The sequence below is a fragment of the Podarcis raffonei genome, chromosome 17, assembly GCF_027172205.1.
Source record: "Podarcis raffonei isolate rPodRaf1 chromosome 17, rPodRaf1.pri, whole genome shotgun sequence".
NCBI lineage: Eukaryota > Metazoa > Chordata > Lepidosauria > Squamata > Lacertidae > Podarcis > Podarcis raffonei.
The window spans coordinates 6,376,599-6,391,321 of NC_070618.1; the positions used below are offsets into that span (position 1 = coordinate 6,376,599).

At 46.7% G+C, this 14,723-nt stretch overlaps 1 protein-coding gene across 1 annotated transcript in view; it reads right to left on the reverse strand.

Moving 5' to 3' along the window:
• Positions 1–13,868, reverse strand: part of IGFBPL1 (insulin like growth factor binding protein like 1) — a 35,710-nt gene extending 21,842 nt beyond the window's left edge. Inside the window, exon 1 of the mRNA XM_053370555.1 lies at positions 12,967–13,868. Coding sequence (XP_053226530.1) covers positions 12,967–13,447 — 481 coding nt within the window. The 5' untranslated portion in view covers positions 13,448–13,868. The remainder of the gene's footprint in view (positions 1–12,966) is intronic.
• Between the last annotated feature and the right edge of the window lie 855 nt (positions 13,869–14,723).

Genomic DNA, 14,723 nt, shown 5'->3' on the forward strand with positions numbered 1-14,723 from the left:
TACGCTTCAGGTTACATACGCTTCAGGTTACAGACTCTGCTAACCTAGAAATAGTGCTTCAGGTTAAGAACTTTGCTTCAGGATAAGAACAGAAATTGTGCTCCAGCGGCGCAGCGGCAACAGGAGGCCCCATTAGCTAAAGTGGTGCTTCAGGTTAAGAACAGTTTCAGGTTAAGAATGGACCTCCGGAACGAATTAAGTACTTAATCCGAGGTACCACTGTAGTTGGGTTTTAGCTAATGTTCCTTTTGATTTTTCTTCTTTAATTGTTATTGATTTTCAGGACAGGGCAGGTGCGGTAACCAAAGATTGAGCGAGAGTGTCTTTACATTGGCTCATGGAACTAGATGGGGACGCACTGTCAAAGAGAGCATCTCCATATTGATGTTTTTATTATGCTTTCATTGCTAATCACTTTGAGGTGTATCATGGGAAGTCAATTCATAAATGAAACGAAAGGGATGAACAAATTAAGAATATCTCCTTCTCTTGGGAGCACATGGTGTGATGTTATCACATTCCAAGTTTTGCCTTACATTAACTGCTCCACTCGGTCTGTAGAGGAGGAAGAAGATATATTACCTATTTTGTTTAGTTCAGTGTTTTCAGTTGTTGTTGTTGTTTAGTCGTTTCCGACTCTTTGTGACCCCCTGGACCAGAGCACGCCAGGCACTCCTGTCTTCCACTGCCTCCCCCAGTTTGGTCAAACTCATGCTGGTAGCTTCAACAACACTGTCCAACCATCTCGTCCTCTGTCGTCCCCCTTCTCCTTGTGCCCTCCATCTTTCCCAACATCAGGGTCTTTTCCAGGGAGTCTTCTCTTCTCATGAGGTGGCCAAAGTATTGGAGCCTCAGCTTCAGGATCTGTCCTTCCAGTGAGCACTCAGGGCTGATTTCCTTCAGAATGGAGAGGTTTGATCTTCTTGCAGTCCATGGGACTCTCAAGAGTCTCCTCCAGCACCATAATTCAAAAGCATCAATTCTTTGGCGATCAGCCTTCTTTATGGTCCAGCTCTCACTTCCATACATCACTACTGGGAAACCATAGTTTTAGCTATACGGACCTTTGTTGGCAAGGTGATGTCTCTGCTTTTTAAGCAGAGTGTTTTCAGTAGTAAACCATAACTCCTGCTTGGTGGATCCACTTGGTGGATATTGTCAGTCATATACTCGTATGACAAGGACAAGTTATCTTTAGCATACTTCCTCCAGGGATGACCTGATACTGCTTCAAACAACATATTTGGTTGAACTCGAACTGTCTTTGGCTCTCAGTCAAGACGGGCACAGTTATTTGAATGGGCAACACCAGCGTGAGCGATTATTTCATCTTTCGGATTTAGCTGTGCTTAGATGTTTGGCATTTCCCTTCCACTTTACTATTTCAGTATATTTGCCACCGTCTCTTGCATTACTGCCAACGGATATAAACATAACAGGAGCTCCAATATGAGAGATAAATATAGAACCATGTTGCTCCTCTTTGCAAGATTGCATTTCAGATTTCTAATGGAGAGAGAGAGGTAGAAGAAGCATGCTTTGATGTCAGTGTCGTATCTGGAAAAGCAGCACATTTCATAGGAATGATAGAAGCTCAAAACGAGCTGGGCATGATTCTGCTTCTTCCTTGCAGTATCTTGTCAGGACCTGTGGCAGCTGAAATCACATATTCATTTTAGTTCATGTCAGGGTGGATAGAAACCAGTGATTTTTTTGAAAATATCACATTTTAAAAAAAAATTAAACTGGATTTTTTAAAAAAAATTAAATTGGATTTTTAAAATTTAAATTGGATTTTTAAAATTTAAATTGGATTTTTTAAAATAAAATGCTTTTGGAGGAAAAGTCTTTCTAAAGATAGTTTTCTATTTAAGTTACATTGTAGTCCAAAGGCTATTCATCAGGAAATAAAGATTTGTTTTTAATTATGTAGCATGAGGCTTTATATGCAATGTTTAATTTTTTGGGGGGTAAATGAACTCAGTTAGTCCATTCACAATGTCATGCTCTTCCAGAAGTTTCTGTAAGATTATTTGGGGCAGTTTTTCTAACGAGAAGATATTACCACAGATGCTTGTTTTTGCAGTTCTCAAAAGTGTGAATTTGTGTCTGCAGAGATAATGTGCCTTTTCTTCACAAGAAAAATGTTATAAAATAAACATACAGAGTTGAGAGAAAAACCTTAATCCCACTGTTCCTTTGCAAATTTATATCCACAGAATCAACCCCTTACCTCTTAAATGCTAAGTTCCAAGAGGTTCAATGAACAGATTGTTTGGAGTGGAGTAGATCTGCAGAAGTAGCTAAGTCTGAAGCAGTAAAAATGAAAGTGCAAGCTTGTGAGCAGAAGACTCCATGAGTCTTGGGATCTTTGTGCAATAATTGTGCAAGTCAGTAATTTTTGATAAAACTGTAAAAACTACTCTGAAAATTTATTATTCCAAAAATGAAACCTTCATCTGGTTGTAAATACAGTGGTACCTCGGGTTACATACACTTCAGGTTACATATGCTTCAGGTTACAGACTCCGCTAACCCAGAAATAGTGCTTCAGGTTAAGAACTTTGCTTCAGGATGAGAACAGAAATTGTGCTCCGGCTGCACGGCAGCAGCGGGAGGGCCCATTAGCTAAAGTGGTGCTTCAGGTTAAGAACAGTTTCAGGTTAAGCACGGACCTCTGGAACGAATTAAGTATTTAACCCGGACGCGGATGGCGCTGTGGGTTAAACCACTGAGCCTAGGACTTGCTGATCAGAAGGTCTGCGGTTCGAATTCCCATGACGGGGTGAGCTCCCGTTGCTCGGTCCCTGTTCCTGCCCACCTAGCAGTTCGAAAGCACGTCAAAGTGCAAGCAGTTAAATAGGTACCGCTCCAGTTGGAAGGTAAACGGTGTTTCCGTGCGCTGCTCTGGTTCGCCAGAAGTGGCTTAGTCATGCTGGCCACATGACCAGCTGTACGCCGGCTCCCTCAGCCAATAAAGCGTGATGAGCGCAGCAACCCCAGAGTTGGCCACGACTGGACCTAATGGTCAGGGGTCCCTTTACCTTTACCTTACTACCACTGTACTAAGATTACAGCAGCAAGAATGAGCCTTTCTGTAAAAAAAACGATTTAAACCAAGTCTTACTGACTAGTGATTTAAATCTTGATTTAAATCAATTTGATTTAAATCAAATCCACTCTGGCTCATGTCAACATCAAGAGGACCTGAGCATTGACAAATGCTTGGACTGTCAAGAGACACTTATGAGGATGGCTTGCAACAGAGGAAGGTAATTTGTGAGGCCTCCAGAGGTTATTAGACTTCAACTCCCATCAGCCTCAGCTATCATGGCCAATGGCCAGAGGTGATGGGCTTTGTAGTCCTGCCCCGCCCTCTACAACCCTATCATAGAATGAGAGCCAAATTAGGACCTCAACATTGGCTTAGTTTATCTGGTGAATTGGCCTTTTGGAATCATAGAGTTTGACGGGATCTAGTTCAACCCCTTGCAATGCAGGAATCTCAACTGAACTAAACTCTTGGGGGAAGCGTATTTATTTAGCAGGCAGAGAGCACCCCCAAGAGATGACATCACCGTTCCTGCTGTGAAAGAAGAAGTAGCGTATTTTTTTACTCTATAAGACTCATTTTCCCCCTCCTAAAAAGTAAGGGGAAATGTGTGTGCGTCTTATGGAGCGAATGCAGGCTACGCATCTATCCCAGAAGCCAGAACAGCAAGAGGGATTGCTGCTTTCACTGCACAGCGATCCCTCTTGCTGTTCTGGCTTCTGAGATTCAGAATATTTTTTTTCTTGTTTTCCTCCTCCAAAAACTAGGTGCGTCTTGTGGTCTGGTGCATCTTATAGAGCGAAAAATACAGTATTTCATCCCTGCTTATCCATGTTCCACTCCACCACTAACTTTTTCGGTTGTGGAAAGAAGAAAAGCAATCAATGAGAGAGATATTGAGTGAATAACAGGATGGAGCAATGAAGAACTTCTGAAACAACAGTGGAATATTAGCTCCGCCCAAGGCATGATGAAGAACAGCAACAACTGGGAAAAGATAGACATAATATTTTACAAGGACAGGAAGAAACATCATGGGCAGAATAATTGCCACACACAGGAAGAACAAGGATATAGTTTGAATGCTTCTCTTGTAGCTTTATAAATCATTTAATGTGTCAATATGAATGGAAGTCATTAAGACTGCAGTTGTTGTAAAAGGGATTGTTATTTTGACTGAAGTGCAATTAAAATTAATAAGAGTTTGGAACGCAGAAATAAAGAAAGTCACCAAACCATCAATTCTAGCAAGCGGGGGGGAGGGACCTAAATTATATCATTTGGCACCTGAATGATTAGTATTAGTAATTGTTTTATAATTTGCCATTGTTATAATGATGTTATTATTGGATTATTGTAATTGAAAACTAATAAATATTATCATCAAAAAAAGAGAGAAGAGCTATTGAATGAATAAAGGCTCAGGGAAATAAATAGTTTGTTGTTGTTTAGTCATTTAGTCATGTCTGACTCTTCGTGACCCCCTGGACCAGAGCACGCCAGGCACTCCTGTCTTCCACTGCCTCCCACAGTTTGGCCAAACTCATGCTGGTAGCTTCGAGAACACTATCCAACCATCTCGTCCTCTGTCGTCCCCTTCTCCTTGTGCCCTCCATCTTTCCCAACATCAGGGTCTTTTCCAGGGAGTCTTCTCTTCTCATGAGGTGGCCAAAGTATTGGAGTCTCAGTTTCAGGATCTGTCCTTCCAGTGAGCACTCAGGACTGATTTCCTTCAGAATGGAGAGGTTTGATCTTCTTGCAGTCCATGGGACTCTCAAGAGTCTCCTCCAGCACCATAATTCAAAAGCATCAATTCTTCAGCGATCAGCCTCCTTTATGGTCCAGCAATCACTTCCATACATCACTACTGGGAAAACTACTTTGGGAAAAATAAATAGGTAACCCCCCCTAAAAAACCCAAACACACACATTGGCAGTCTCCTGTGGATGCTTCTTGTAGGATGGCAGGAGAGAGTGGAAGCCATTTCCCGCTATTCTTCCACATTTACCCTTACTCTCCTATTTTAATTACATGCTATAAAAGTGCTAGACTTTGGACTGGATCGGGCCCATATGGTTTTGGAGGGCTGGGGTTTTTCCCCCCTAAGAAGTTCCAAGCAAGCCTCAAAGCCTTTTGGTGCAACGGGATACCAGTTTGCTTGAAAGTGAGGTCCCCGAAGTCTCGCCCTTTCATTTTCCTGAATATTAGAAGTGGATTTTCTGCTTGTAGCTGGCAATGTTACGGTTGTCAGAGAGCATCACTGTTCATAAAAGCCCTTTGAGGTGGGGGTGGAGGGTGGGTTGCCGTTTCTTAGCTGATTTGCATGCAGTTTTCCTCTTTTAAGTCAGATCATTTCTGAAGATTTTTCCTTCTGAGAGTTTTTTGTATTCCGAGAGTGCTGTGGCCGTGAGGCCTGTGAAAATCTGCACCCTATTAATGCATGTAGCAGGAACAATGGAGAAGCTTCTCCCATTTGTCGTGAGAGATAAATATATAAAATTCTGCAAAACAGAAATAGAGGGGAGGGTTGCTAATTTCACGATGAGGGGGTACAGTATGCAGAATGCGGAATATGTGGATGCAATCACATCTTGAGAAAAAGCGAATTCAGAAAAGGGTAGCTGCTACTTTCTTCCTTGCAAGAACCCATCAAAAATGTTTCATAGCCAATGGTTGTACTGAAGTAACTTTTACTCAAAGTTTAAATGAAAGGCCCTGACTAACTCAGGTTTCAGTTAATTTCCGTGAGTGTGTTATAAGAAAAACTGATCCCTTTCCCTTATGGGATATTCCGGAGCCTGTATAGAGTTTTAAGTGGGTTCTCCTATGGGCAGGAGAAAATAATAGAGGCCAAGCAGAGTATACTGAGGAGCAAAGCGGCTAGTAAGCCTGATCTTTATTCAAGGAACTGTTGCAACAGGGTCCCCACGCACCACATGCAGGAGGGAGGAGAACCCTGAACAATGGTGCGCAAGCCCTTATATAGATTTTTTATATTGCCTACCCTGTAGCACAAGACCTCCCCCGCAAAAAAAAATCATACGACACAGAAATCCTGCCATCTGGCTGGGTTTCCCTAGCCACTCTGGACGGCTTCCAACAGAATATTAAAATACAAAACCTATTAAACATTAAAAGCTTCCCTAAACAGGGCTGCCTTCACATATCTTCTAAAAGTCTGGTAGTTGTTGTTCTCTTTGACATCTGGTGGGAAGGCTGTCCACAGGGCGGGTACCACTACCGAGAAGGCCCTCTGCCTGGTTCCCTGTAACTTGGCTTCTCGCAGGGAGGGAACCGCCAGAAGGACCTCGGAGCTGGACCTCAGTGTCCGGGCAGAATGATAGCGGTGGAGACGCTCCTTCAGGTATACTGGACTGAGGCCATTTAAGGCTTTAAATGTCAACACCAACACTTTGAATTGTGCTCGGAAACATACTGGGAGCCAGTGTAGGTCTTTCAAGACCGGTGTTCTATGGTCTCGGCGGCCGCTCCCAGTCACCAGTCTAGCTGCCGCATTCTGGATTGGTTGTAGCATAGGACTCCTAATCTCAGGGTCGTGGGTTCCAGCCCTCATTGGGCAAAAGATTCCCACATTGCACGGGGGTGGACTAGCGGACCTTCACGGTCCCTTCCAACACTACAATTCCATGATTCTATGACACGTGGACACTTGCCAGTCTACATTTTCCTCCACAACGGTATACAACACACTTACTTGTCCAAACACACATGTGGGAGGGGCAGGGGAAATCAGTCTTGAGCTAGCCGGAATGTCAGTCTTCTTAAAAGGGAATTATTCGGATAAGAGGGGTGGGGAGGAACCAGGGTCATGCCACGAAGGAGGCATCCTGCCGCCTTTGTTAACAGACCTGGAAGAGATCATGGGTGGGGTTGTCACCATCCCTGTAACAAAAGATACAAGGAAGGAAAGGAGATTGCAGAGCTCAGAGCCAAGCTGCACGATTTCACTACACCCATGCAAATATATTGTAGGGGAGGGAGGAAAAAAATCTAATTTATGAAAATGTAACCGCACAGGCAGGGAAACGAGCTAAGCTCTGAACTAATCTTCTGCTGGCGGAGTCAGCAAGAGGATTAAAGAGTGCGAAAAGCACTGGCGGGGAGAAAAGGAGAGCTGTCATTTGTGACTTGATCTGTTCAGAGTATTGTAAAGCGAGCGTCGGGTTGGGGCGGCTCAAAGGAACCACAGGTCCATTGAAAGATTCTCATCTCTGGTGAGATCCCAAGTTCTGCCTGAGGCACGGGAAAGGGAATGGGGTTGGGCTTTGTTTCGAGAAAGCGCGACAAAGCCATGAATGAAAAGATCTGGAGACACACAGACACACAGGCACAAACACACACACACACACACACACCTCTCTTCATTCTGAACGGCATTCCATTAAATAAATCAGGGCATCCTGTGAAGCAGGCAAAGGCGCAGACTTTGAAATGTACTTTTGAAGTTGGGTTGTGCTGGTATCGAAATGAGAACAATTAAAAATTATGGAATCCCCCAGATTCCCACAATGCTCATTAGGAAAAAAAAAAAAAAAAAAAAAAACGCACAGAGCATATAACAAACTCGAAGGAATGGGCTTGATTACAAATGGGCAGAGAAGCAGCTGTTACACACAACCCTGCGTCCCAAAGGGGACTGTTAAATATTACCCCACTGATTATACATGAATAAATTAGTGCCCTTGGGTTAAGATATAATGAGGTACTTACTGACACATAAAAGCCCCCTCTTTGGCAGAGCTTTCATTATCATCAGAATGGACAGCTACAGAGGCAGTCAGGGATATAAGAGCAAGCACCACCAAAAGCTCCGTTCAGACAGCTCTTTGTTTGTTACATTTCTATCCTGCTCCAAATAACTCCGAAGCATCTCTCACCTGCTCCCCCTGGTTTTATCCTGAGAACAACCCTGTGGGGCTGAGAGAGGAGGGTGAGCCCAGGACCTCCATATAGACGGCCCAGGCTTGCGCATCCAAGAGATCACTTCAGTGCTGCTAACTCAGTGGTTTGACTTCACCCCCGGAGGTGCACTCCATTGTCTCTCGAGACAGATAGGTGCCGGAAAAGAAAGATATCAGGTTACATTTATATATTGGAGGGAAACTTGGTGGCTTTTCAAGCTTGCAAACAGGGCGCCGTCAATGAGAGGTTAAAGATGCAGAATTTGCCAGCCATTATCTCAGACCCTCCCAGCGTCCCTTTTTCCAGGGGCATTCCCGGATTTACATAAGCCATCCTGGTTTCTGATTTGATCCCAGAATGTCCCACTTTTCCTTAGGACGCCCCTGTTTTCATTGGAGAAATGTTGGGTAAGTCACCTGAAGTCAGCCGTGTTTAGGGAAGTTTTTAATGTCTGCTGTTTTATCGTGTTTTTAATATTCTGTTGGGAGCGGCCCAGAGTGGCTGGGGAAATCCAGCCAGATGGGCGGGGTATAAAGAAATTGTTGTTGTTGTTGTTGTTGTTGTTACTGAAATGTTGGAGGGTATGCAGTTATGCGATCCACAAGCCAAGGAGATAAGTAACTATACAATCTTTAGAAGGCATCTGAAAGCAGCCCTGTAAAGGGAGGTTTTTAATGTTCAATGTTCTGTTGCGTTTTTATACCTTCTCTCTTCTTTCTTTGTCTTTGGCGATCACTAGTAGCCGAATAAGATTGTCTTCCATAAACATGGTTTTAACAATGAGTCCGTAAGTGACTGCGGAGGCCAATTCTGGATCCACACGTCCTTCCACAGTGGGGACATTGGTTTCCAGGCAGGAGTTGATCACGGTGTGGATTTGCCAAGCGTGCCTTCCTCTTAGCACGTTTCTCCCTCGCATCCTGAGTTCGAGTGTCTTCAAAGCCCATGACACCTTTGGTAAAGGCTGTTCTCCAACTGGAGCGCTCGCAGGCCAGTGTTTCCCAGTTGTCGGTGTTTATACTACATTTTTAAAGATTTACCTTGAGAGAGTCTTTGAACCTCTTTTGTTGACCACCAGTATTACGCTTTCCATTCTTAAGTTCCATTTTAAAGTTTGGGCAACACTTACTTTGACAGTCTTTAAACCTCTTTTCTAGCTGGAAGCTACCCATAGTGGGCAGATAGGCAGGGTATAAATACTGAAATTATTATTATTATTATTATTATTATTATTATTATTATTATGGAATAGGATGTCCCTATTTTCAGCAGAGAAATGTTGAAGGCGATGTTCTCCTAATGCTTAAAAAGTCCTGCAAGTCCAATTTGACCAGAGCCAGTTTCAAGGCCAGCAAAACGAGAATTCAGCCCGGGCGGGGAGATCTGGTGGGGATTGGGCCCATGAGGCCAGTTCCACAAGGCATGCACATGTGACCCACACCTGAAATCATATACAAACACCAGGTGTGGAGCAGGTGGAGGCTGGATAGGCTGGATGCTGAGTTTGCCATCGGGAACTCGATTATGTAGACGAACCCTGTGGAAAGCTGCTTTCTCAGCCAGCTGGTTGTTGGGTGTTTGGGAAGCACTGCACAAAAGACTCCGACAAGCTGGCGGGTCAAGTCACAGCCTGAGGCCTGAGCAGGTAAAAAAGGTAAAGGACCCCTGGATGGTTAAGTCCAGTCAAAGGTGACTATGGGGTTGCGGCGCTCATCTTGCTTTCAGGCCAAGGGAGACGGCGTTTGTCCACAGAAAGATTTCTGGGTCATGTGGCCAGCAGGACTAAACCGCTTCTGCCGCAATGGGACACCGTGAAACCAGAAGCACACGAAAATGCCATTTACCTTCCCGCCACAGCGCTACCTACTTATCTACTTGCACTGGTGTGCCTTTGAACTGATAGGTTGGCAGGAGCTGGGACAGAGCAATGGGAGCTCACTCCATCATGGGGATTTGAACCACCAACCTTGTCCAAGTGACCCACACCTGAAATCATATACAACACCAGGTATGCAGCCGGTGGAGGCTGGATAGGCTGAATGGCCGATTATGCTGATTATGCAGATGATCCTTTCTCAGCCAGCTGGCTGTTAGGTACTTGGGAAACCTCGAAGTCAGGTGATTGGCAGGTGGGTTGTCACACACACCTACCAATGTTGGCTTGCAGGAATGGAGACAGAGAATTATCCGCCTGCTGGGCTAAGAAGTCCCAGCTGGGTGCCGCAGCTCACAATGAGAGGGGAGTGTCTGACTCCATCAGAAGGCAGAATCTTCTCCCCAGGACATTCCTGTGCTTACCACAGAAACCTGGACATGCTGGACCTTTCGCTAGTGCCTGTCAGCTGTCCAAGATCAGCAGGGGACCCATATGGGCTGCAGCACAACATGTGCCTTGGATTTGCAGGGGGGAGAGAAATTCTGCAACATTGCCAGGTCTCAAAATTAGAACCACAGGGAAAAGGGGGGTGGGGGATCTTCCAGGTTTAGATTCCCAGCTGTAGACAGCAGGGGTGCCAACTTGAATAAAATATGGGGGGGGGGAGAGATAAGCCCCACCCATATAATTGATATCATGATGAGGTGTGTGCACAGCTCCATATTTTTCTATGGGCTTCTTCCTAGCTCTCAATTCTTAAGAAAAAAATGTACCCACTATTCTGTACCTTTCTGCAAGGTAAAGGTAAAAGTAAAGGTACCCCTGACCATTAGGTCCAGTCATGGATGACTCTGGGGTTGTGGCGCTCATCTTGCTTTATTGGCTGGGGGAGCTGGCGTACAGCTTCCGGGCGGGTCATGTGGCCAGCATGACTAAGCCGCTTCTGGAGAACCAGAGCAGCACATGGAAATGCCGTTTGCCTTCCCACCGGAGTGGTACCTATTTATCTAATAGTACTATTTATCTACTAGTACTTTGACGTGCTTTCAAACTGCTAGGTTGGTAGGAGCAGGGACCAAGCAACAGGAGCTCACCCCGTCATGGGGATTCAAACCGCTGACCTTCTAAATCCATCAAAAGTGCCATGCATTGAAGTACCCACAACCCCTTGCATGTAGAATCATAGAATTGTAGGTATTTAATTTCCTCTCCCAAAAAGAGACAGGGAGCTGCAGCTTAATGGTAAAAAAGGGTAACAGTAAAGGACCCCTGGATGGATAAGTCCAGTCAAAGGCGACTATGGGGTTGCGGCGCTCATCTCACTTTCAGGCCAAGGGACCCGGCGTTTGTCCACAGACAGCTTTCCGGGTCATGTGGCCAGCAGGACTATACCGCTTCTGGCACAACAGAACACCGTGAGGGAAGCCAGAGCACACAGAAATGCAATTTACCTTCCCGTCGCAACGGTACCTATTTATCTACTCACACTAGTATGCTTTTGAACTGCTAGGTTGGCAGGAGCTGGGACAGAACAATGGGAGCTCACCCCATCGCGGGGATTCGAATCACTGACCTTCTGATCGGCAAACCCAAGAGGCTCAGTGGTTTAGACTACAGCGCCACCTGCTCCCTTGGGCTTATTCACACTAGTCTGAAGTAAGTGGGATGGACTTCTCAGTAAACATGGATTGGATTACACGAGTCAACTTGAGAACAAGACCGGCCCAGAATACTATTTTCACTTGAACACCTGTCACTCCTTTACTTCCCCTCCTTTCCAGCTGGGTCTGTAATTCTTCAGCAGCCAATGGAGATAAAGAGACTATCCTCACCTAGATTCCAGGGGTTTTCAGACAGCCAATGAGCTGCCTCTGTGCTCTTCCTCTGAAAGTGCAGGCGGTTATTTATATATGCCACTACTGCAGCCTGTGTTTCATTAGCCCCCAAATGCAAAACAAGCGAGATCCCAACTAAAGAAGAATGGCAACTTAAACTGGTGGAATATGCGCAGCTTGCGGATCTAACTTATAGAATAAGAGAGCAAGAAGAACATACGTTTAAAGAAGATTGGAAAACGTTTATTGAACATATGGGGGGAAATTGTGTACACTTGAAAACATGGGCAGCATTAAGATAAATTCAACAGTGTAAATAAGTTTTGATGGAAGTAATAATGGAATGCTGAATGGTTTAGTTTATATAAAATAGGCAGGGATTTATGCTATGCAAAATGAACCATGGAAAGAAAAGAAGGGAAGTCATTGATATTTTAAGGTTGTTCAAATGAATATTCTAAATTGTAAAACAGAAAATTATAGATAGATAGATAGATAGATAGATAGATAGATAGATAGATCGATAGATGATAGATCGATAGATGATAGAGATGATAGATAGACAGACAGATAGATAGATAGATAGATAGATAGTGCAGGTGGAGGTGCTCTCTCTTTGGTACTGACGCTGTTGGGATTGGGGCACCCCAGAGAGCGGGCTGCTTTGCCTGCGCTCCTGCCCAAAGCAGTGCATCACTTTGCAGCTGAATGTCCCAGCATCAACACCCACCTTTCGGTGTCTCTGGTGATGGGAAAGTAGACAGCTCCCATTAAGGCTGCCAAGGCACTTCCGAGGAAGGAATCTCCATTTAACTTGGTGGTACTTATTTCTGAATAAAGATGCTTAAAATTCTAAGACAGTGGTTCCCAACCTTTTTGAGGCCATGCCTCTCCTAAGCATCTCTAAAATCCTGACACCCCCCCCCCCCCGCGACATATATTCAAAAAGTGAACTCCTATTCACTGGAGGAAGCCTAAAAGCCCATTAACTTCGTCTAAACAAGCTTCCAATTTGCCCCACTTAAAAATCAAATTGCCCCCCGTGGTTCTAAGAGGTGTGGATGTCTCGATTTTAACTGTCCAAACAGACAAGAAGGGCATTTATCTGGACCACGGTACAACCATGCAAACATTCAGAAACACAAGCATTTCCCGATTGGCTGACTAACACTAAGGCGTAGAAATTTGGCGAGGGCCAGTCTATAGATTGCGATCTTCGGAGGGTGAGCGACACCCCAAACACTGCCCCCCCAGTGGCCCACACCCCACAGAGGCTTACCGAGTTTGCACTCGCCGTCGTGCGCCTTCCGGCCGCGCTCCCGGCCGCTGTGGAGGGCGCGCCAGCTGTGCAGGTGCAGGGCGCACACGCTGCTGTAAGAGCGGCCGTCGGAGCCGCAGACGACGCCGTCTTCCTTGCAGACGCAGCGCCCGGTGCCTTCTTCCTGCTCCTGCTCCTCTTCCTCGGCGGCAGGAGGCTCGGCTTGGCGCTGGCTGACGCACACCAGCCCCGGGCCGCAGCGAGCGCCCCGCGCCCCTCCGCACCGCTCGCCCTCGGCGCTCAGGCACCGCTCGCAGCAGCCGCACTCGTCCCGCGCCGTCAGCTCGGGCGCCGCGCACCGCGCCGTCTCGCACAGCTCGGGCCGGCAGGGAGCGCACGCCGCCGTCTCTGCCGCGCTCCTCGACGCCAGGCACAGCCAGAGCGCCAAGAGCGGCAGCAGCAGCAGCCGCGAGGGTAGCGTCGAGCTCCAGACGGCGGGCATCACGGCGAGCTGGGCAGGCAGACCAGGCGGGCGACGGCAGCTCAGGAAGGAGCCGTCTAAAGGGGCGCAGCGTCGACGGCAGAGTCGGGGGAGGTGGGTGGGGATGGCGAGAGAGACGCCCCCTAGACGACCACGCCTCCGCACTAAGGAGCCTCAGCGCGCGAGCTGACTGCGACCTTCCTGCGTGCGATTCTTTAGCTACAGTTTTGAACTCATCGGAGCCCGACTGCCAGCACTTCGAGGCTCAGGATCAGGCGCAAGCGCTGGTTCTGGAGAGAGAAGAAAAGCCAAGCAATACGAGAATGGATGGGGAGTGTCGAGAGCAGAAGCGGATGATTCGTCTTTGTGCGTAATTATCCTTTCTCCGCCTGCCTTTTCTCCTGGCCAAATCACCTCCGCGCCAGTAGCTAGACCCCCGCTCGCCAGCTGCGCTAAGGGGTTTGTGCGTGTTTTGTTCTAGCCACGAAACAGTGTGCTGCTTCAGCTCCTATCTGCTTCGCTTTGCGGGTTTTGCACGGTGTTTTAAAAACATTACTAGGGATTGACCACATGCAAAGACCTACGGAGGCTTCCTTGTGCCATTAGCGAAGAGGTACAGCGCCCTCCTTGCACCCTGGGCAAGGAGCAACTGGCGGAGCGTGCGGGGTGCCGGAGAGTCGTTGCCCCGGGCGCGCAGAGATGCCCGTCAAGCGGCTGAGTTTGTGCGGAAGGTGAAGAACAGCACCCCCTGCGCCGTGCCTGGGAGACGAGGGGTGGGCGAGCGGAGGGTGAAAAGTTCCCTTTGCGTCTCTCCCATCCAGTTCATGAGCGCCCGCCCGTCGGCAGGAGGGCTGGGCAGGGCGCAGCGGGTGCTCCGCCGCTGCAAAGGGCAGCATACCCTCCAACATTTCGCCAGCGAAAATAGGGATAATAATAGTAATAATAATTCCCCACCCATCTGACTGGGCTGTCCCAACCACTCTGGGCAGCTTCCAAAATATATATAATGCGCAATAAAACATCACATTTTTATTTTTTTTAAACACTTCCCTATGCAGGGCTGCTGTCAGAGGTCTTCTAAAGGTTGTATACTCACTTATCTCTTTGGCTGGGGGGTGCATCACTCCATACCCTCCAACATTTCTCTGATGAAAATAGGGATGTACTAAAGGAAAGCAGGAGGGACAAGGGTGGCGCTGTGGATTAAACCACAGAGCCTAGGACTTGCCGATCAGAAGGTCGGTGGTTCGAATCCCCACAACGGGGTGAACTCCCGTTCCTTGGTCCCTGCTCCTGC